This window comes from Mauremys mutica, chromosome 1 (genome assembly GCF_020497125.1).
Source record: "Mauremys mutica isolate MM-2020 ecotype Southern chromosome 1, ASM2049712v1, whole genome shotgun sequence".
Lineage (NCBI taxonomy): Eukaryota > Metazoa > Chordata > Testudines > Geoemydidae > Mauremys > Mauremys mutica.
The window spans coordinates 246,096,094-246,120,360 of record NC_059072.1 but is presented as its reverse complement, the minus strand read 5'-3'; the positions used below and the strand labels follow the sequence as shown (position 1 = coordinate 246,120,360).

At 38.9% G+C, this 24,267-nt stretch overlaps 1 protein-coding gene across 3 annotated transcripts in view; it reads left to right on the top strand.

Moving 5' to 3' along the window:
• Positions 1-24,267, top strand: part of REV1 (REV1 DNA directed polymerase) — a 108,040-nt gene that overhangs the window by 11,138 nt on the left and 72,635 nt on the right. For all 3 annotated transcript variants that reach the window (XM_045005785.1, XM_045005765.1, XM_045005774.1), the window contains exons 2-6: positions 5,895-5,961; positions 7,285-7,417; positions 13,805-13,973; positions 20,169-20,321; positions 22,531-23,252. In XM_045005785.1, coding sequence (XP_044861720.1) covers positions 5,905-5,961; positions 7,285-7,417; positions 13,805-13,973; positions 20,169-20,321; positions 22,531-23,252 — 1,234 coding nt within the window. In that variant the 5' untranslated portion in view covers positions 5,895-5,904. The remainder of the gene's footprint in view (positions 1-5,894; positions 5,962-7,284; positions 7,418-13,804; positions 13,974-20,168; positions 20,322-22,530; positions 23,253-24,267) is intronic.

Below are 24,267 nucleotides of genomic sequence, written 5' to 3'. Positions count from 1 at the left end.
ATTTATTGTGACCTTTTTGGAGCTTACTCAGGCACGGTCTTCCAGTGTGGACAAACGGACAATCTCCCACACACTGCTCTCAGTTTTTAACGCCAATATAATAAAGTGTTGCACCTTGTTCTTAAAGGAATAGCTCTAATTAACAAAAAAACCAAATACTAAAAATGCCACAGTAAAACAAATATTAACTAGGGCTGTCAAGCGATTAAAAAAATTAATCGTGACTCATCAGGCGATTAAAGTGATTAATTGCGTGATTAAACAATAGAATACCATTTATTTAAATATTTTTGAATGTTTTCTACATTTTCAAATATACTTATTTCAATTACAACACAGAATACAAAGTATACAGTGCTCACTTTATATTTATTTTTGCTTACAAAAATATTTGTGCAGTAAAAAACAAGAGACAGTATTTTCCAATTCACCTCATACAAGTACTGTAATGCAAGTAGCACTTACAAATGTAGAATTATGTACAAAAAATAACTGCATTCAGAAAAAAAACAATGTAAAACTTTAGCGCCTACAAGTGCATTCAGTCCTACTTGTTCAGCCAGTCATTCAGAGAAACAATTTTGTTTACATTTGCAGAAGATAATGCTGCCCGGTTCTTGTTTACAATGTCACCTGAAAGTGAGAACAGACTTTGCAAGGCACTGTTGTAGCTGGCGTTGCAAGATATTTACATGCCAGATGCGCTAAAGATTCATATAAAAGCAGCAAAGAGTTCTGTGGCACCTTATAGACTAACACCACAGGACTCTTTGCTGCTTTTACAGATCCAGACCAACACGGCTACCCCTCTGATACAAAGATTCATATGTCACTTCATCTTCAACCATCATTCCAGAGGACATGTGTCCATGGTTATGATGGGTTCTGCTCGATAACGATCCAAAACAGAGCAGACCGATGCATATTCACTTTCATCATCTGAGTCAGATGCCACCAGCAGAGGGTTGATTTTCTTTTTTGATGGTTTGGGTTCTGTAGTTTCCATATCGGAGTTTTGCTTTTTTAAGACTTCTGAAAGCATGCTTCACACCTCGTCCCTCTCAGATTTTGGAAGGCACTTAAGATTCTTAAACCTTGGGCTGAGTGCTGTAGTTATCTTTAGAAATCTCACATTGGTACTTTCTTTGTGTTTTATCAAATCTGCAGTGAAAGTGTTCTTTAGATGAACAATATGTGCTGGGTTATCATTTGAGACTGCTATAGTATGAAATACATATCAGAATGCGGGTAAAACAGAACAGGAAAACATGCTATTCTCTCCCAAGGAGTTCAATCAAAATTTAATTAACACATACTTTTTTTAATGAGCAACATCAGCATGGAAGCATGTTCTCTGGAATGGTAGCCGAAGCATGAACGGGGATACGAATGTTTAGCATATCTGGCATGTAAATATTTAGCAGTGCCGGCTACAAAAGTGCCACGTGAACGCCTGTTCTCACTTTCTGGTGACATTGTAAACAAGAAGCGAGCAGCATTATCTCCCGTAAATGTAAACAAACTTGTTTGTCTTAGTGATTGGCTGAATAAGAAGTAGGACCGAGTGGGCTTGTAGATTTTTGTTGTTGTTACATAACTGCACTCAAACAAAATAATGTAAAACTTTAGAGCCTACATTTGTAAGTTGCACCTTCACGATACAGAAATTGCATTATGGATGAGGTGAATTGGCCTGCATCTTGCGGGAGGTCAGACTAGATGATCATAATGGTCCCTTCTGATCTTAAGTTCTATGATTCTCTGAATTGAAAAATACTATTACTTTTTATTGTTTTTACAGTGCAAATATTTGCAATAAAAATAATATAAAGTTAGCATTGTATGCTTTGTATTCTGTGTTGTAATTTAAAACAATATATTTGTAAATAAATTTAATTTGGTATTTTATTGTTTGTGCAATTAAAACTGATGAATCATGATTAATTTTTTTTGAGTTAATCATGTGAGTTAAATGTGATTAATTGACAGCCTTAATATTAACACAACACTCAGTTCACTTCTACATACATTGTATTGGAGTATAAAATCATTCCAACAGTTACTCCAGAGCTAGTCATGAATTTTCTAATGAATCTTTTTTAGTTGGAAAATGCCAATTCATTGAAACTGAAACATTTCCTGGGAACATACTGGTTTCAGTGAAACTTTCATAGGTCCAGGATGGAATTTCTGGTCAAAATCAGAGAGAGCGAGCGTGCAGCCAACCCAGGATAGCCAACAGCCTGGTGGTTAGGATACTCAGCCTGTGGGAGACTTTGGGCTGAAGTCCCAGTTCTATCTGATTCAGACCAGAGACTTGGACCTAGGTCTCCCACATCCCATATGAGTGGGTCAGGGACCATGGTTCTTGAATGCTGGTCCAAAGGGCTTGTAGGAGCTAGTAAGTTCCAACCTGCCACCCATTGAGCTGCTAACAGTTGGCAAAAGCAGGGAGATTACTGGTGAACACAGGAAGCTGAATAGCACATACCGCCTCCTCAGCCGCCCCAGAACCTGCATGGGGCATAATAAAGCAAAAACTTCACCAAACCCCGCAACCTTGGGTCTGACGACTGCCGCCCATGACTCCAGTCCTGGGATCTGATTGGGTCCCTACTTGTATTTAAACCAAGTGCAGGAACAGGAAATTGTCCATGCAACTGGCTTTTCCCTGCTTAGGGCTGCTTCTGCCTGATTCTAATTGCTGGTCCTGCCTCCCGACAGCTGACTCCTGCTTTTGCCTTCTGCTTTGCCTTCTGTCTCAGTCTGATCACTTGGTATCTCACCTGGCTCCTGTTCCAACCAGTAGGTCAAACTGCCCATGTCCCAGTTATGACAGAGTGTCCTAACCACCAGAGTATAGAGAGTCTCTGTCTCCAGATGGAGCTCTTCCCCCTTGTATAACTAATTCATCATTTGGCCAGGGAGAGAGAGTGACTCTATAGTCACCAAATCAGGCAGAGCATGGAACTAACTGAGCCTCGGTCTCCCACATTGCAGGTAAGTACCATAATCACCAGGCTGATGGCTGTTCTGGGGCTGAGGCAGCTCTGTCTTGCCTTTTGTGAAAAACGTATGGCTTCAGTTTCATCCTGATGTATAACGGGAAAACTTTTGAAATTTCAGAGTTCTTTGTGGTGGTAAAACTGTTCCCTGCTCAGTTGTAGTCCTCACACTAACTTACGCATAAATTCTTTCCCCTCAAATGGATAATCAGGAGGGTTTGAACCCACAGCCTTCAGATCTACAGCACATACTCCTACCGCTCAAAGGGGAAAGGTAACTGGTTGGTGGAAAGTATAGTGTTATCCTCTCTCTGAGCCAGCTCATACAGGGGCATACAACTACTGGGTTACACAAGTATTTGAGAGAGAGCAGAGGAGTGCTGAGCATCATAATTATAGTTTCTATTTGTGGTTTGTGTAGCAGCATTTTCTAGTGCTCATGGTAGTTGTGTTGGTGTCTTTTTACCAAAGGAAGATGTGGTACATTCTGTCCTGCCTTTGCATTTGGTCTCTGAAGGGTCATAGGGCCAATCGGGTCAATGGAGCTTCTGGAAGAAGGGGTTATTATAAACCTCAGGAAATTAATCCCCTCTCTGAAATCTGTCCACTCATGATCAGTCTTTAAGTCCTAGAGTCTTCTCCCCCCACCCCACTCCTTCCAGGAGAAGCTTGATAAAGCATTTCTTGTAGCAGTGCAGATTAGGAAGTCAAATACACATCCATTCAAGTTGATCTTCTGTGTAATGAGCATAATGTCCTCTTTCATGGCTCTGATCCCTTGAACCAGTAAACATCACCTCCCTTCCTTCACCTAGTTTTCTGGCTCAGTAGATTCTGCATGCAGGGAAAGATTACCTTAGCTCTAGCAGTCCAGCACTGCTAGAGGAAGCCCAATGAATTTCTCCAGGGAGTGCGTGCCTTTGCTGGATTTTTGGGCAAGCAGTCATCACCAGAGCTGCAAGACTGGATGGGGATACTTTCTCATCCCGGAGATCTTAGTTCCTCATCAAACTCCTTGAGCTGCAAATGGGAAGATCGGTCTTCAGGTTACAAGTGATTAACCCAGCACTGATGTCAAATAAACAAGCAGGGAAACATTAGCAAAAGAAGCCCTAATCCTGATAAGCTGGGCAGAACACATCTGATCATTGAAATACCACTTGCCAAGCCTGTGTTCAGAATTCAAGTGAAGTGGCTGAGTCCTGTCTGCCTGGGAAATTGGAAATGTATCTGAAGTTTTTTTATGACAACTGCTCAGTGCTTGCAGATCTGCAGCAACCAGTAATACCAAGCTTCCACTCTTCCGGAGTTGCCAGGAAAAGGAGGGCTGTGTGACAGACATCATGTTCCTCATCTTTTGAGTTCACCTAATGTGTACCTCTCTTTCTGATCGCTTGTCCTGATGAAACTAAAAGTAGACAAAATAAGTCTGATTTTGATTGCCCCTGATTGTAGTAGTACTCTGACCTGCCGGCCTTTGGTAGGAGATTACCTTCCCATCTCTTGAGTCAAAAGTCCAGTGTGTCACAAGACTTCAGAAAAGTTGTTTTAAAGGGTCAGCTCATGAAATAGAATCCCTGGTTTATGAGACCATGTCAAAAAGGTTAGTCTTCACCTTGCTGATTATATAGTAACATTATGCACAAAAAGAACCTACCTAAAATACCTGCCACTCGTGTATCTGAGCACAAGATTGCTTATAGCCTTTTACTATTTCATGGGTGTGTTGGAGTTTTTTGGGGAAGATGTTGATTACCATTAGGCCTTTTAGGGGTCTGGCATTCACCCTGCAGGCCACTAAAGGGCACACAATCTAATAGAAAACCCTTTTATGTTCTCAAGAACCACGTGACCAGCATAACTTAAAATATCTCTGCTAGACTGCACCATATTCAAGTTTGGAGTCAAAATTTGGTTTTGTTTAACCTCTCCAGGGGTAAGGGCCTATTCCCTAAAAGGCAAAGTCACTTTGTGGACTGAGAGAATCTCTGAGATGTGATATTTTATGTAGTGACCTGGCAATCACACCACATCAATAGTCAATATTTCAGAATCTATATTAGTGCTTTAGTGAATATGGATTATTTGGACTATGGCTCCTAAAAACACTGCATCCAATATATTCCCTCTCCTCAACACTTTTTCTGTCTCAGCCTATTGAGGGTTTACCTGGAGGTATTGCTGTGCATAGCTGAGATGCCAGTGTTTAGCTGTTCACAGAAAGGGAGCTTTTAGTCTTAGTTTGTAGACTGATTTTTCTGAACAAACTTGGGGGTAAATCAGTTGTCATTTTAACCAAGAGGCACTCCACTGAGCAAAAAGTGACTTGTTCTTTTTTGTTTTTTTTACATAAAAGCATCAACAGCCTTTGAAATTAGATGTAAATCCACTAATGTAATTAACCGGTGCCTGATACCAGGAAAATTGAACCTGCATCCCAAAATGCACTAAGTATCAAATACAAAAAATACATATCGCTGACTGGCAATATTGATTGCTACTATCCATGCACGTGTTTAAACAGCTTATAAGTGGTCTGCTATATAAGGTGTATGTTGGACAATAAAAGTCTAGTAAATTATTGTAGATACTGAACATTGTAATGCTGTGTTGTAGTTGGAAGAAGAAAATGCTATATTTAGTGCAGGACGTAGCAGGTGCCCTGAGGACTAATTTTGGTAAGCATCTCACAGCTCCTAAATAAAGGGTTGTTTTACATTTCACTTTTCTGAGGATGCAGTTTGCAACTTCTACATTTTATTTTAGCTTCTGATTATGTGCATGAGTATGTTATTGAAAAAGACAATCTGTGTACAATCACCAAAGTGAAATTGGAGATCCTGCTAAAAACCAAACCAACCAACCCTTTGTTTTTTGTTTCCTAAGCAGAAGCTTCACTATGAGGCGGGGTGGATGGAGGAAACGAGCCAGCAATGACGATGGCTGGGGGATATGGGTATGTTTAAAACCAAAAGGCTTTTTATTGAAAGGATAAATAAATGCAATGTTCTTGACTTTTTTTTATTTTTTTAAAAATACATAATGTGTAAAGGGCTTCAAAACACACATACATATATTTGCTCTGCTTGAAAGAGACTGTCAGATTAAAAATGATTCCAAAAAACACATGTCCTGACTTTCAGAGATGTTCAGCAAAGCCATCCAATAAATTGCACTTATTTACTAGTCCGTGTTCACTGGATCTTATTTTAACATTCCAAACTCTTGAGCAACTTTCAACAGCCTCCAGTTTAAAAACAAAAGAACAACCTACTGAAAGAATGAATGTTTTCTCTGCTCTTTTCTCTTCCCCCCTCCCCTTGGAAAAATAATAGATTGACCTTACACCAAAGATGGGCCGTTCGATATCTTTTTATCCCTCCAGAGTAGGAATAGGAGCTTTTTTGCCCTTGGGGAGATTGTATGATAGGTCCATTTTTGAGAGATTTGAAGTTACAGTTTTCCTCTCCGTCTAAGTCATTTATAGTTGGACATGTGACAACGAAGGCACCTAAATTTAGATAAGTGTATACCTCACCACCATGTGTCATGTACATGTAGGAAGAAAGAATTCATTAATTATTTCAGGAAAATTCTATGGCCTGTATATACAGGAGGTCAGACTAGATGATCACAAAGGCCCCTTCTGGCCTTGGAATCGCTGAAGGTTAATGGGGTTGAGTCTCTACCCTATCCTTAGAGCACATAGGCCATGAATTACCATCCAAACTCACCCTCTGTGGCTTTATTAATTTTCATTTGACTTTATTACTAACTCAAACAATAAGGAAACATAAACCCCAGCCTAAGCTTCCTCCCTGAGCTTGACTTCCACTAGGGTTTCTCCAGAACTTCCTCTGAACTAGATCATTCTCCCTTAGAGAGCCACTCCCATGTCCTTTACAGCCAGAGTAGAGCCACACCTTCACAGCAGGTCTGCAGACCTAAAGTCATTCTGTGTGGGATTCTAACACCTGCCACCCGGGTAAGTAAGTGAAGAGCCTTGCCACGTTGCTAGCATGGTGCAACTGTTTAGTCAGCAGGAGTTTGGATTAAATGTATTACTCATGGTTTGGAGAAAACACATATGAATTTTGCAGTTAATCCAAAATGAGTTTCAGGAGGGAAAACCAAATTTATACAAACTGTTTTCAGGATGGAATATCTGATTGAGTTTTCAGTTTTGCTTAAACTGATCTGTTTCGTACCTAGCCATCAGAAAGTGAAAATAGTCATTGCTTTGGTACATGTTTAATCTTCTCTTTTATTTAAATTCTAGGGAGGATACATGTCTGCAAAGGTCCAGAAACTGGAGGATCAGTTCCAGTCAGATGCGGCTATACAGCATCAGAAGGATGGGACTTCATCCAATATCTTTAGTGGAGTTGCCATCTATGTCAATGGCTTTACAGGTGAGGTTTTCATTTTTCTCCTAAACATTAAGTGATTCTCATTTATACTAATGCCTCTCTACACTGCTGGTGAGGTATAAAAGAGCTTATTGTAAATGATAATCAGGCCTTAAATATGTATAGCTGATTAAGACTCTGCAGTGGTATAAATAAAATTTAGTTATGATTGTAAAATGTTCCTTGGAACTTTATGGTTAAGGCTCAGGTGGCTTTCTATACAAAATCATTTTCTTCAACTAGTCATAATGTGACAAAAAATATTGTTCCACTTGAAACTTTACAAGCTTGGATCTCAGACTGGAGTTTTTTCCTAAATTTGGCAGAATTTGGTCTTACAGTTTGAGTTACCAGAACAGTCCCAATGAAATATTAAGTTGGGTGGGTCTTTTCACTCAAGTCAGAGAGCTTAATTTATAAAACTGAAACTTGATTAGTCTTCTTAGGGCTAATAATTTTGTCTACTTAAGAAAGAAAGATGCTTTAAATTGATATCCATCAGCCATCAAATCAGAATGGCTACTGAAACATTCCATAATGGCGTCTGTTTTTATTTTTCAATTCCGAATGTAAGCATTTTTTCACCATTTAATTATATGTATGGCCATTGACATTGTCATTAAGCAAGATGTGGACCATTTGGAGAGAGTCCAGAAGAGAGGAAGAAAAATGATAAAAGGTTTAGAAACAGGGCCTATGAAGAAGGGTTAAAAAAATAGGTCATATTTCATCTTGAGAAAAGAAGACTGAGGGGGAATTTGATAAGTCTTCAAATATGTTAAAGGCTGCTATAAAGATAATTGTATCAGTTGTTCTCCATGTCCACAGAAGGTAGGAAAAGATGTAATCAGTTTAATCTGCAGCAAGGTTAGATATTAGGAAATACTTTCTAACTGTAAGAATAGTTAAGGAGTGGAACAGGTTACAAGGGAGGTTGTGGAATTCCTGTCATTGGAGGTTTTTAAAAGCAGATTAAACAAATATCTGTCATGGATGGTCCAGGTATACTTGGTCCTACCTCAGTGCAGTGAGAGGGACTAGATGACCCTTGAGGTTGTTTCCAGTCCTTCATTTCTATGATTCTGTGATAATTGGCAGTAAATGTTTTTCCATCTATCATGTGAATTATTATTGAAATAATAGGAGTCTGAAAATCCAATAAATTTATATAATGTTTAAAGAGCTTTTAATTCTGCACCCATGATAATCCTAACTTTGCATTTCCAAACTATTGATCATGGAGTATCCCTGTCACGTTATCAGGTAGCAGATATGTGGGGTATGATGATCAAATTTACAATTTGGTGGATTGAGTGGGCTCTTCAGTGCATCATGGCTGAGACAATGAGGCTTATGAATTGAATACGGAGGGATAAGAGAGAGAGGTGTATGTTGCTTATTCAGATAAAATAGTCTGTGATTAGGTTAGTAAATGTATTATGGGGAGTAGGGGGTGTAAGATTCATCTACAGGATTTAGGCATACATTTCTCTTGGGTTCCACAAAGAAACCCAGAAGCCTTTTTGAAATCTTCCAGAAGCCACTGTTTCAGGGAGCTGTACAGGGGATTATGAGATAGATACCCATTCAACAGTACAACTGCAGTGGTGTTGAGCAGCACTAGTGTATACGCAAGGCAAAACTGAAACAGACATGAAAACCAAAATAACATGGCTGGCATGGCCATGCTGCACCACTGGCACTTAGTACACTCTGACTGGTTCAATTTTTAGCATAGACAGGACCAATTAGTTGAAATCTTGTGTGTGTTTTTTCTTTAAAACAGTGGCTCTCAACATTTCCAGACAACTGGACCCCTTTCAGGAGTCTGATTTGTCTTACGTACCCCCAAGTTACACCTCTATTAAAACCTACTTGTTTACAAAATCAGACCTAAAAATCCAAAAGTGTCACAGCATGCTGTTACTAAAAAATTGCTTACTTTCTCATTTTTACCATACAATTATAAAATAAATCAACTGGAATATAAATATTGTACTTTCATTTCAGTGTATAGTATGATGATGATGGGCTATCACTCGTTACCGAGTATGATCCTCTTCCATGGGAATTATGGGTCCTCAGGTGGCTAATAAGGCCAATCCTTGAACCACAAGTTCTATTGCAATGAGAGCAGATGTTTTCAGGCTCAGCAGGAGGCTGTTGACGATGACTGGAAGCCAGTCTCTCCTTCCTTCTGCGCCTCTTGTCCTCTTTAGCTTGTCGGTGAGCAAGTTCAAAATGCAGGGGACCATCATGTAGGACTTCATTGCATTTTAAGCGATCCTGGGCAAGTGTCTCCCAAATTTCAGTGCCAATATTACACTTTTTTAGGTTGTCCTTCAGTAAGTCCTTATAACGCTTCCGTTGTCCACCCACGTTATGGTACACTTCTTTCAGCTGAGAGAACAGGACCTGTTTTGGAAGGTGATGGTCTGGCATTCGGACAATGTGACCAGTCTAGCGGAATTGCTGATGGATGATCATTGCCTCGATACTGGTGGTCTTTGCCTCTTCCAGGACACTAATATAGGTGCGCCTGTCTTCCCATTTGATCTTCAGAATCTTACGAAGGCAACGTTGATGGTGCCTCTCTAGGACTTTCATTTGGTGTCTATAGGTTATCCAAGTTTCGGACCCATACCACAGTGTTGGGAGAATAACGGCTTGATAAACAAGAAGCTTGGTGTCTGTTTGAATGTCGTGATCTTCAAAAACCCTGTGCCATAAATGAGAAAAAGCTACACTAGCACAGCTCAGGCAGTGTTGAATTTCTGCATCAATATCTGCCTTGGATGAAAGATGACTTCCAAGGTAGAGGAAATGATCGACATCCTCCAGTGCAACTCCATTGATATTGATAGATGGGGCATGTAATACCTCATTTGGAAAGGGCTGATAGAGCACTTTTTAGTCTTCTTGATATTAAGAGTGAGACCAAGACATGCGTAAGCATCAGCAAACACATTCAAGATAGTTTGAAGATCTTTCTCAGAGTGGCAAAGGTTGAGTTGTCATCAGCATACTGAAGTTCCACAATAGATGTTTTGGAGATCTTACTCTTGGCTTTCAGCCTGCTAAGCCTGAACAGCTTTCCTTCCATTCTGTAAATGATTTCAATGCCAGCTGTAAACTTCCCAGCAACTAGGTAAAGAATGACGGCGATAAAAACCGCAACATGGTTGGAGCGATGATACAGCCCTGTTTTACTCCTGTTTGTACTTTGAAAGGTTCTTTCTGGGAGCCAGTGCTGCTCAGAACAGTTGCTTTCATATTATCATGAAGCAATTTTAGGAAATTGATGAATTTATCAGGACATCCAGTCTTAGAAAGTACAGTCCAAAGGGCATGGTGATTCACTGAATCAAAGGCTTTAGTTAAATCAATACAAGTCATGTACAGTGGTTGGTTTTGCTCCCGACACTTATCTTGCAGCTGCTGTGCTGTGACGATCATATCCACAGTTCCATGACATGGTCGGAAATCACTCTGTAACTCCAGTAAAATTTCTTCTGACAGGGGCAGAAGGCAAGTTGCAAGGATCTGCGCCAGAACTTTGCCTGCAATGGCCAGGAGGAAGATACCATGATAATTTCCACAGTCCGCTTTCACCCCTTTCTTATAGAGGGTGACAATCAGGGCATCCCTCATTTCACTGGGTATCTCCTCCTTTATTCAGATTTTAAGAAAAAGCTGCCGAATTAGCTCTGGTCCACCGTCTTTAAAGATTTCAGTGGGGATCCCATCTAGACCTGCTGCCTTGTTGTTTTGGTGGCATTGTGTACCTCGTACAAATAAGGAGGGTCTCTGAGCTCATCCCTTAATGGCTGTTGAGGGATTTGCTCAAGGACTTCATCTGCAAGCATAGAATTACGGTTAAGGAGATCGTCAAAATGTTCTTTCCAGCGAGAATTGATGGCTTCATTGTCCTTCAGAAGTGTGGTTCCATCCTTAGAGCAAAGAGAATTCATACCATGGTAAATTGGTCCATAAACAGCCTTGGTGGCACTAAAGAAAACACATGTATTATGGTCCGCGAGATGTTGGAGTTCTTGTCGGGGAGATGCTTTGACCGTGGGTGTCTCCAAGATCTTTTGAACTTTTCCTTTTGTCAGAAGAGAGTGTTCGTAACAATAAGTTCATGTTCAGCACACTTGGTCAGGAGCAGAATTCTATTTGAATTGCTTTTGCTAACTCCTTCTTTCCCGATTGTTCCCTTCCACAGGTCTGAGTCTTGTCCCACACATCCATTGAAATCCCCCAGAAGGATGATCTTGTCTTCTGTAGGGGTGTCTGATAAAATGGTTTCCAACTGAGAATAAAAATCTTCTTTTACATTCTCATCAGCATCCAGTGTTGGTGCATAGGCACTCAGAATAGTTGCCTGTTCATTTTTAGTGAGCCTCAATCAGAGTGTCATAAACTGCTCATTGATGCCAACTGGTACCTCATAGAGGCACCTTACGAGCTTGTTCTTTATACCAAAGCCCACTCCATGCAATTGGGGTTCATCTATAGATTTTTCCCTTTCAGAAATAGGTGTATCCTACTTTCTCCTCCCTCACCTGTCCTTCATCATCTCCTCTAGTTTTGGACAAAGCAGCAATATCGATGTTAAACCGACTCAGTTCACGAGCAATAGTGGCTGTACATCACTCTGGTCAGTCGCTGTTTGAGTTGTCCATCAGGGTATGTACATTCCAAGTTCCAAAATTGAAGAGTTTCTTACATTTTTGACAGCTGAGGTGGTGATCATGCTGGATGCGGCTATCCAGCCAGGAAAAACAGAGGCAAGACTATTTTTAGGGTACCTTTTCTAACCCCCACCCCATGTGGGGTGAGCAGAGTGGATCCTAAAAAAACCTGCTCAGTCGTGGGTGCAGCTGCAGAGGTGCTCGACCCGCCTCAATCCTCGAGCAAGGAATTTCTGGATTTCACTGTCCTGTTCCTGTCGCAGATCGCCACCAGACTTTTGACCTGTGCAATGTTATTTTTCCCTAACACTGGAAGATGAGTGTGCGGGACTTCTTTTAAAGTGGGGAGACTGGTGCACAACAGTCACCACGCTATCCTTGACAGATAGAGGACTTGAAACCAATGGCATGGGCACCATGATGATTGGAGATCCACTATTTGCTGCAGCCTTCATCCACCTTCACAGCCGTTGTAACGTTACATAACAGTTTCACCTCTGTTGTGCAGTTATCTTCCATCTGCTCTGCTGTTAGGGACTTCTTGGATCACACTTTGTCTGGAACCTAGCCATTGACCATTCTCCCATTGGTAGCCCTAAGGGAGTACATGACTCCAGGCAGCATTGCTCTCGGGGTCGTTGAGACACGCAAGCCTCTCCACCACTACAAGGTGGTGATCCATGGAGAGGAGTGTATAATATATAGAGTAGTAGAAACAAGTCATATTATGAAATTTTAGTTTGTACTGACTTCGATAGTGCTTTTTATGTAGCCTGTTGTAAAACTAGGCAAATATCTAGATGAGTTGATGTACCCCCTGGGTTGAGAACCACTTCTTTAAAACTTACCTATAATAGTTCTTCTTAAGATAGCTTCAGGTAGACTTCCTCTTCCTTCCCCTTATAACTCAGAAGTTTCAGTTTGGTTTTTTAAAATTTTTTTGAGGTAGTATCCTTTTATTTTTGACTGTTCCTTAAGAAGAAGAATTGTTTTACACATATGAAAAATGTTACTTTTAATTTCTGAAATGTTATGTTTTTATGATTGGTTTTTAGGGAATTCCTTACTTTCTATACAATTCAGGAATTGATTGGGCAGGTTCTAACTGGAGCTGACATATTGGCAGTTGGGTGCATTCAAGCAAAGAGAGGGCTTTTCCTCAACTACTAATATTTCAGAGAGCCAAAAGCTGAAGAGCTTGAGAGAGTTTTCCACCTGAGCTGGAATCTCAAAAGTAGGAATCCTGTGATAATATAAAAAAAAGTTATAAGCAAGTAATTTCTCTTACTTCCTAGGAATAAACTGCTTTCTATCAAGGCCATATACAGCATTTCATTCATTGCATGTGAAAATACCAATCAAAAGATGTGGAGGAAATTCATCTGATTTTGTTGTGTTGATGCTTATGTAAAGTGGGCCTTGTTTAACATTTTTAAATGAACCTGATAATGAAATTTTTGTTTTTGAAGCAGTCTTTTGAGAAATAACAATTTGCCTAAACTTCTGTGACTTACTTGTATTTTGAAGAAATGACTTAAGTCTCCTAAGAAATTACTGGATTTTCAGAAAAAAGTTGCTCTGCATTTTAATCAACCATGGTTTTAGATTTCTGAATTTCTGTGATTCCATAAGTGTTCTCAGTGACAAAAAATGCAAGAATACTTCTTCTACAGTTGGATTTTTGTTAATTTTACAGATCCTTCAGCTGATGAATTAAGGAGGTTAATGATGTTGCATGGTGGCCAATACCATGTGTACTATTCCAGATCCAAAACAACACACATCATTGCCACAAATCTGCCAAATGCCAAAATAAAAGAACTGAAAGGGGAAAAAGTGGTTCGACCAGAATGGATCATAGAAAGGTAAAATTAGAAGGATGGTGATCTGACTGTTTTAGTTTTGCATTTGGTGCATTTCAATGGGAGCAGGCTTCTCCCTTTTAAAAAAAGAAAATGTCTAGAAAAATTACATTCTGAAAGGTTGTATTAGGATTGATTTATGGTTTTATTTTTAATTGAGTATTGTATTTTATTACAATCCACTTTGTTTTTTGTTTTATCAGACCATGCACTAGAAAAATTGCACTTTTTGAAAAAACAATCTTGCATATTTCCATATTTGGATGATGGCCTCAAAACATAGAAATGTAGATCTTGAGGGGGCTTCGAGAGGCCATAAGGTCCATTCCACTCCTACAGGGGCAGGACCAACTATACCTAGATCAGGGGTCGGCAACCTTTCAGAAGTGGAGTGCCAAGTCTTCATTTCTTCACTCTAATTTAAGGTTTCGTGTGTCAGTAATACATTTTAACGTTTTTATAAGGTCTCTTTCTAGAAGTCTGTAATATATAACTAAACTATTGTTGTATGTAAAGTAAATAAGGTTTTTAAAATTTTTAAGTAGCTTCATTTAAAATTAAATTAAAATGCAGAGCCCTCGGACTGGTGGCCGGGACCTGGGCAGTGTGAGTGCCACCAGGGCCACCCAGAGGTTTCAGGAGGCCTGGGGCAAAGCAATTTCAGGGGCCCCTTCCATAAAAAAAAGTTGCAATACTAGAGAATACTATATTCTCGTGGGGCCCCTGTGGGGTTTGGGGCAAATTGCCCTACTTGCCCTCTCCCCTCCCCCCGGCGGCCACTGAAAATCAGCTCGCATGCCGCCTTTGGCATGCGTGTCATAGGTTGCCTACCCCTGACCTAGACCATCCCTGACAGCTGTTTGTCTACCCTGTTCTTAAAAACCTGCAATGAAGAGGATTCCACAATCTCCCTTCGTAACCTATTCCAGTACTTAACCGTGTAGTTAGTAGGATTTTCCTAATATTGAACCTAAATCACCCTTGCTGCAGATAAAGCCAATTACTTCTTGTCCTGCCTTCGGTAGATGTGATGAACATCTGATCATAATTATCTTTATAACAGCCTTTAAACATATTTAGAGACTGTTATCATATTTTCTCCTCAGTCTTCTTTTCTCAGAGCTAAATTTACCCAGTATTTTAACCTTTTCTCATAGGTCATTTTAGCTGCTCTCCTCTGGGTTCTCTCCAAGTTATGCACTTCTTTCTTGAAGCATGGCACCCAAAACTGGACACAGCCCTCCATTTGAGTCCTCGCCAGTGCCGAGGAGAGCAGAACAAATGAAAAACTTGATTAATGTATAGACACCTTCATGGGAGAGAAAATACTGGGTACAGGAGTGCTCTTTAATCTGAGAGCAGAGAAAGTCATAACAAGTACTGTTAGCTAGAAGGTGAAGACAGATAAATTCAGATTAGAAATAAGTCATTAATTTGGAACAGTGAGGGTGATTAACCAGTGGAATAAACTACCATTTCCACCTCTTGCTATCTTCAAGACAGAATGCCTTTCTGGAAAATATGCTTTAGTCAAACAAGTAACAAGGCTCAATATAGGGGTAACTGGATGAAATTTAATGGCCTTTGATATATAGGTCAGGCAGGGTAATCTAATAGTCCCTTCTGGGCTTCAAATCTACATATCAGTGAGTGTTCTCAGACAGTTTGGATCAAAGCCTCCAAGTTCTGATGTAAGCAGAACTAACCCTAAACCTAATTCAATCTGATCATTCTAAGGGAAATAGTGAAGATACCTAAGAAGAGAGATTCTAACCACATCTTTTTAAAGATTGGAAATTTGCCAACATGATATCTCTTTAAAAAAAAAAAAAAAAAAAAAAAAGTTGCCAGGAGATTCCAGAAATTAGTCTGGTGAGACTCCCCTAATTTCCAGGGGGAACCTCTGCTCCTATTTTATAATTAAGCATAAAGTAAAATACTAGAATAAATATAAACTGGTACAGTCAAACCAATTCAAGTTCTTTAAGGGATATTATGTCTCTCCAACATATTAGTTGTTTGAAAAATGTAATAACATGGAAAATACTGACTGGAAGGACATAATATAATTGGCTTTTCAACCGCTTTTAATAAGACTTTTCTCATAAAAAACAATTAGAAAATAATGATGGATAAAGGAAATATTATGACAAGATTAAAAATTGGTTAAGTTGTGTGTTTTTTTAAAAAAAGTCAACGTGAACAGTTCTTTATAGTAAAGGCCAGTTAATAGTAGGTTGAAATTAAGTGTTGGGACTGTTAATATATTAAGGCTTGATCCTTTGAGGCACCTAGTGACTCCAGTGTGAATTGAGAATGCAGCAGCTTGAAAGATCAGAATCTTAATTGGCAGAGAAAGTAAGTAGAAAACTGAAGTTTGATAACTTAATTGTTTAGATTAGTAAAATCTTCAGGGGGTTGTGAGTCATTCTAGGCAGATTTTAGCACACACAGGAATTGAGGAGCATCATTGTGGATGAAATATATCAGGTATAAATGTAAAGCAATACATGAGCTGAAATTATCAAAACACCTCAGCAATTGAAGGAAATAGGATGTTTCAGCACATTGAAATGAATGTGGTATTATAATACAAATTTTGTTTTACAAAATAATGGTACATCTGAAAAACTGGAAGACTTCTCAAAGGAAAGATATGTAGCAGAGGTTATAATGGTCCTGAATATGGTGATACAAAAATTGTTAATGGTTTTAAATATGAAAATAGATTGTAAAAGTTGAGAGAGGAATTGCAGTATTACTAAGAACACAGTGGAAATTGACAACGTCCTGTGTGGTTTTTTTAAAATGTCATTCAATAATACAAGAAGGAGGAAAAACTGGAAATAAAAGGGAAGTCTGTTTAGCATAGCCTCACAAAATTCTTCTCCTCTCTTCCCCAGAGCTAGCTAGGGTTGTGTGTCTCTCCTCCTCTTCCCCCCCAGATGAGTGAATAAAAGGACATTTTTCCCCCCAGTAGTAAAGGGTGGGATAATAGATGTTGTCCCTAGGCCAATACATTTTCATGGCAATTTTGTAAGTTTGATTTGGAAATAATAAAAGGAAATACTGTTTTATGAAGCAGTTAATCAGCCTATGGAATTCATTACTCCAGGAGGTCATTGGCATGTCTAGACTGCATTTTAAAACTTGTGGCAGAGAGTTTCAAGTCTTGGGTCTATAGACTTGAGATTGCATTAGGGCTTTAAAAACAGCTGTGTAGACCTTTGGGTTTTAGCCCAACCCGAAACATCTATGCAGCTGTTTTTACCACAGTAGTATGAGACCAGGTCTGTAGACAAGGGCTCTGAGACTTACACCGGTCTAGACATACCCACTGGGGCCTTGTCTACACTGGGATTTTAGCTGTTGATGCAGTGTAATACAGCTTGAAATTGGGGTGAGCTATTGCAGTGCAGATAGTGTCTATGGTAGGTGTGTGACCGATGTAGCTACACCAATGGCTAAAATCTCAGCCTAGAAAATACCAGTATTAAGTACTGTGTGTGTATTCAAAATTGACAGGATAATTTTGTGACTGTCACTTTGAGTTATTCAAGTTCATGTGATATGAAAAAAAAATTCATACTTCAGGAGTATAAATGCTTGGTTGCTACACCAACATATTTTATACCTGAAAGGTTTGAAATGTCATTTAATTCAGAGTATTCATAAAGGAATGTCATTTAAATTGTATAAATGAATCAAAATGTACTTACTTAATCTGTTTTGGGGACTTTCTCTGTTGTAGCTGTTTTGATTACACCTTTCCCTAGAAACCTTTCCAGTTCTCTCTAAAAATGCTAACTAGTTTGTTTCTCTAATTGGGTAACATGATCTCCCTCTACTTTCTTCCCTAATTGTAACATGACAGCCAATAGAGGCTTTTTCCCCTGCTAAGTCCCTTAATAAAGTACAGGTCTAAGCTAGTTAGGAAATAGATCATGGAGAAAAAAAGTATTGAGGTGTTAATAAATGGTTTTGATAAATCATCTCTCTCTGTGTGTCCTCTCGTAAAAGCTTTGAATCTAGTCTGATTATTTGATTCTCATATGTATCTCACCCCTCTCTGGGGTAAAAAAGACTTCCACATCAGCAACACCTCTCTTCGAGAGTGCAGTATGGAGATCTGCCTGTGGTCAGGGGAAGGGGTAATGGCTAGGAAGGGAGCACATCATCTCCTCCACCACCACAAACAGAGATCAGGAAGGAAAGATAAAATCTCATTCTGGGTGGGTTTTTGTTGTTGTCAGGATCCCACTTTAAAGGAGAAGGGCTCCTGAGGAAGCTACCAGCTTCTCCAAGGCCTAATAGTAAAGTTCTGGTGGGTAGAGACAGGGTGTACCAGAAGCATGGAACTGGAATGATCAATGACAAATTTTCATGAGAAGAACCTCTGGAGACTTTCTCTTCCGTGCCAGTGTATTCCCTTACAGGAGGGGACAGTTGAGCATATAGAATTCCAGAACCTGAGGGAACTTTTTAAAGGTGAATCAGATCCTAGTGAAATTCTCATCTCTGATTTGTTTTTGTTTTTTTCCCCCCCTGGAGTGCGTCTGTCTATTACAGTGTACAGTGTTAAATGGATTTCCCAGCACAGCATTGATCTGAGACAATTAGTTGATAACATTTCTATTATATTGTGAATATGAAGTACTTGAAGTCCAGAATTTGGAACTGAATTATTGATGTCCATCAGACCAATAAACTAAAACTTATGTACTGACCCCTTTTAAAGCCACTTGCTTTTTGTGATCAAATCTGCTGAATGAATATTTGTTGAATTTTTTTGGCTATACTTGTATAGCAGTTATTGTGGTAAGTGTGCTTAATTTTGGTCCATTGTACAGTAACTCCTCGCTTAACCTTGTAGTTATGTTCCTGAGAAATGCGACTTTAAGTGAAATGATGTTAAACAAATCCAATTTCCCCATAAGAATTAATGTAAATAGGGGGGTTAGGTTCCAGGGAAAATTTTTTCACAGTATAAGTTTTAAACAAACAATGTAATGCTGTACACAGCAATGATGATCGCGAAGCTTGGTTGAGGTGGTGAAGTCAGAGGGTGGGATATTTCCCAGGGAATGCCTTATTGCTAAATGATAAACTAGAACTCGGCTGAGCCCTCAAGGGTTAACACATTGTAAATGTAGGCTCACCCTCTACAAGGCAGCAGGAATGGAGAGAGGGGAGACAGCATGGCAGACAGAGACTGTGTGTGTGTGTGTGTGTGTGTGTGTGAGCGAGAGATGCGCATTGCCCCTTTAAGTACGCTGAACCACTCTAAGTAGATTGCCTTTTTAAGTAGACCAGGAAGTTGAGACAGCCGCTGCTGCCAGCACGCTCCCTTCCTCTGTTCTGAGCCCTGTCGTGCCCCCCACCCCTGCTCTATGGAAATGGGGTAAGCAGGGGGCAGGAATGGGGGGGAGGGGGACACCCTGATATTAGCCCCCCTCCCACCCCCATCCCCCGCACAGTAAGCAGGAGGCTCCCAGGAGCAGCTCCAAGGCAGAGGGCAGGAGCAGCACATGGCAGTGCAGGGAGGGACAGCTGAACTGCTGGCAATTGATAACCTGCTGGGTGGCTGCCGCACAGGGAATTAGGGGATTGGGGAGCTGACAGGGGGGCCGCTGATCCACCCTGGTTCCAAGCCCCCACCAGCTAGCTACAACGGGCTGCTCTTCCTGCAAGCATTGGACAAATCAGGCAGCTGCCAAACTATTACAAGGGAGCATTGCGCAACTTTAAACGAGCATGTTCTCTAAGTGATCAGCACCGAAACAACGTTAACCGGGATGACTTTAAGTGAGGAGTTACTGTACTTCAAATAAAAAAAAGTGACTTTCACATCTTATATGCTTACTTTCTAGACTTCTTGAACAATGGTTAAAATTCTTGTTAGCAGTTCAGTGTGTGTAAAGTATTTATCAATTTTATTGTCATCCTACTTACTCTATCCTCATTTCATACCTTGCACTTCTTACATTTTAAAAAAATTTAAAACAATTTTTCCCCAGTTAGGTGCAATACATCAACTCTTTAGAGGTTCAGATAACACAACTGAAATATATGGACACTTAGCGGACTGCAGAGAAAAGCGCGTATAGCTAGACAGCAAATTGTATTAGCCTATTATAACTATTTACATATTTTTCTGAAAGCCTTGAGTGATAAACTTTTGCTTCTTTTCTGTTTCAGCATAAAAGCCGGACATCTCCTCTCATACATTCCATATCAGCTTTACACGAAGCAGTCAAGTGTTCAGAAAGGTCTCAACTTTAATACCATATGCAAACCTGAAGATCCTATGCCAGGTCCTAGCAATATAGCTAAAGAGCTCAACAACAGGGTGTAAGTGTTTCCAGTTTGTTAATACTGACAAAGCTGTTGTTCGGTCAGCTATAATCAGTTTAAAATGATAATACTTGTATAGCATTTTATCACTTATCTCAAATCATTTTACAAAGGAGGTTAAGTATCATTATCCACATTTTACAGATGGAAAACCAGAGGCATAGAGATATGAAATAAGTTGTCTAGGGTCCCATAATTGGGACTTGAAGAACCCAAATATCCTATTTTTGAGTCCAGTGCCTTGGCCTCTGTACCATGCTTTTCCATAATGTTTCTACTGTAGGACACAATGGGTATAGCACACAGCTGTATGGAAACAATGTGTGTTGCACACATTAAGAGAATCTGACCAGTGATACTGAGATTAGGTCTTTGGTTTAAAAAGAATAATACGCTGAGATAATTATTCCTTTTGGTAAAGGTTTTGGAGCAAGTATAAATGAATATAGCTGAAAAAAATAAGTTTAAAATGTTGCAATGCATTTTTGCGGCTGAGAATTTAGCAAAACTCAAAGGGAGGACATTTATATGGATAAGGAAAACGAATTATATTATAAAGGATTTTAAAACTATAAAGAACAAAATTGGAGGGGGACTAAACCCTAACTCTTGTAGGTACAAGTTAGTCTCTAACTGATTTGGGAGGGAGTGGGGTTAGGAAGAAATTTCCCCTGTCGGCAGGTTATTCCATAATTGCCCATTTTTGGTGTCTCTTGCAGAATCCTCTGACACATCTGGTATTGGCTGTAGTCTGAGACAGGATATTGGATTAGATGGGCCCCAGGTCAGATTCAGAATAGTAGTTTAAGTTCCTATATGTCACACAAAGTCATTTAATACTTGTTTTAGTAAATTGTAGACCTAATCCTGTATAGCAACTCTCAAGGAGGATTCAGTATATTATGAAATTGGACCTATAGCTAGTGACAAATGAAAGTGCTCCTACAGTATACATACATGAGAAACATTTCTTTTTTCTTTACGTTCATCTGTAGGTGATAATATAGTAACCTAAACCCTAGTTTAATATTACACTGGTAATAATTTGGGGATGAAAAGAATATTCAGACTTTCATAAATGTCTAACATAACCATTCTGAATTTTAAAACTTACTGTATACTATGACTTTAAGTCAGTGCCACTGGGAAACAACAGCTTCCCAAACACATGGTTATTCCAAAATATTGTTGATATGTTTACTGCAATTATAAACTATATTAATCTTAGATGAATTGTTATCACAGTTAATTATCTTTCTGGTTTTATTTGCATATCAAGTAGCTAATTACCAATCACTTTTTTTGAATGTTTGTTTAAATGGCTTTCTGTGGAAATATATAGGTTTTTCTATAGACCAAGAATCCACTTAACTCTTAAAGTCTAATTTTAATCACGCTTATATTTATTGGTATTATTATAGTATTACTCTTTGAGGTAAAAGTTTTGTCTTCACGGTATCAAGGTAAAAGTAAATAGCTAACGTACCTGTGGCACAATACTTGCTATTTATTTTTATACATCCATAACATGCAAACAGTTTTGCTTAAAGAAAACAAATCTCCGAAAGCTGTTATTATTTTGAGTTTATAGATCTGGAACAAGTTTTAGTTAGGAGAAAACCAAATGGATTTCAACAAACTATCCTAAATCTTCTTCCAAAAAGGAGAAATAAGTTTTTTTGATCTTTGCAATGAATATTTTCTATTATACAAAGAGTATAAAAATTGCATCTTTAGATAAAATGGAAAATATTCCCTTCCAGCAGCCTTACATTATTAGTGCTGTCCATGGAGTGGTTATGTTTTTTAAATAAATAAATAAATCCAAATTACTGTGTTGCTCATGGTCTTTCGTTAAATATGATATCTGTAAATCCAGAGAAAGTTGCCTTACTAATGAGAGAGCATGATTAATGCAGGAGTGATCTTTAACTCTTATATTAATGATATTATAGTGAATCTGCAAAAGTTTGTGTACAGAAAATACTGACTTTTGTGATGAAAGATCATAGTTCAAACTTAGTAATAAAGTCATATAATCTTCTACCTCTAATAACCTACCAGGAGTTTGCATGTGAGCATTCAGAATCACTTAATTATATATATTATTTGTATGTGTATATGTAAATACTTAAAATTACTTCTTGATTTACTGTATCTTTGCTTTCTGTAAGATTATTAAATGACATTTTCTTGTATGTTCTAGAAATTGCATAATAAAAAAGTATGAGACTGAAAATGAGATCAAAGCCAATGGAATCAGTAGCTGGAATGAGGAAGAGAAAGAAGAAAGTGAAGATTTAGGCTTCATGGAGCTGGAGCAGGTCTTTCCTGGGAGGAAACAAAATGGAATTCAGCATCATAGAGAAAGCACTGCTGTTTTTAATGGACATACTCACAATTCTACCAGTGCCTTACAGTCACAGGATTGCGTGGTGCCCTCTGGCAACAGAGTTGCAAACAGGTTCTCTCCAGGCTCTGTGCAGGAGAAGGGGAAGACTGAAAAAGGCATCATTGACTTTAGAGACTGCACTATGCAGCAGTTGCAGGAAAGCAACAAAAACGCAGATCTTTTCAAGAACCCACATAGGACTACGAGTAATTCATTCTCATCTTCATCTTTGCACAGTAATACTAAAATAAATGGTGCTCACCACTCCACTGTTCAGGGGCCTTTAAGCACAAAAAGCACTTCTTCAGTACCTACTCATAGCAAGGCCGCTCCCTCATCATTGTCCAAACCTTTAGACTGCAGTTTTATTTCTGACTTTTACTCTCGTTCAAGACTGCATCACATATCTACATGGAAGTGTGAATTGACAGAATTTGTCAATACCCTGCAGAGAAAAAACAATGGTGTCTTTCCGGGAAGGGAAAAGTTAAAAAAATTGAAAGCGGGCAGGTCTGCACTTATGATAGCTGACACAGGTAGATACTTGTTTGACAGTTTTACTTAAAAAGGTTCTCTATTCCGTCATTCTTATGATAGGCAGCTGATCAAGATTAAATGTGAGCTTTCTGTATTCAAAAGTGAGGTTATATGAAATAGCTACTTACGTGATTTTGATAAATGAAAGTCTTCATTTTTTAATTTTAAAAGCAAATTGAGACTTAATATGAAATTCAGTTGTAAACGCAAATCTTTTTGGTAGAATTAATTCTTCCAGAGATTGCCAAGCTATTTTGGGTTCTTGAGGATAAACACTTTTATCTATACAAACAAAGGATGGTATTTGTTCTTACATTTTTCTTTGAAAATCTAACTTGCTACTTCTTACAGTTCATACTGAAGATTTCTAAGTTGATTAGCAGTTGGAAATGATCTATAGTCGAAATGAGAATTTTTTAGCAAGACTGCTACATGCTCTTGGATCTTTGTGACCCTTCTTCATCTGATCTGGTCTAGAACAAAATTTGGCTCTGTAAGTGTGTTGTAGTGCATGCAGATGCCATACTGAAGCCATCCATGTAAAGAACAAGATGACCAGAACTTAAATATTTTAAGTATAGTAGTAGCCTAAATATTATTTTTCATCTTGTATCTTAGCAATATCTTCTTGAACATGCAGAACTATTCTTCTTAATTAACTAAGGATGAAAGGGAGACCATTATTTCTAGTAGAGATTTTTATTTCTTTAAGCCATCAAACTGTCATTATGTATTCCTTTGTTTTCCCTAATTGTATAATATTGAGCAATACTTTTCTTTAAAAAAAATAAAGACAGATGTAGATGAGATAAAATGATTAAATGTTTGAAAGTAGGACCTTAAAAACAGTTTATTTCCTTTCATCCTTTGCCAATTGACAAATGAAGTAATTCAGTTTTCTTGATCTGAAATCTCTTTTTCACGATAGAGGGTTAGGTATTGTCCACACTTGGGATTTGCTCCAATTTCAGTGGTTGGTGGCCAGCCACCAGTGTAACTGCACAGTTCAAATTC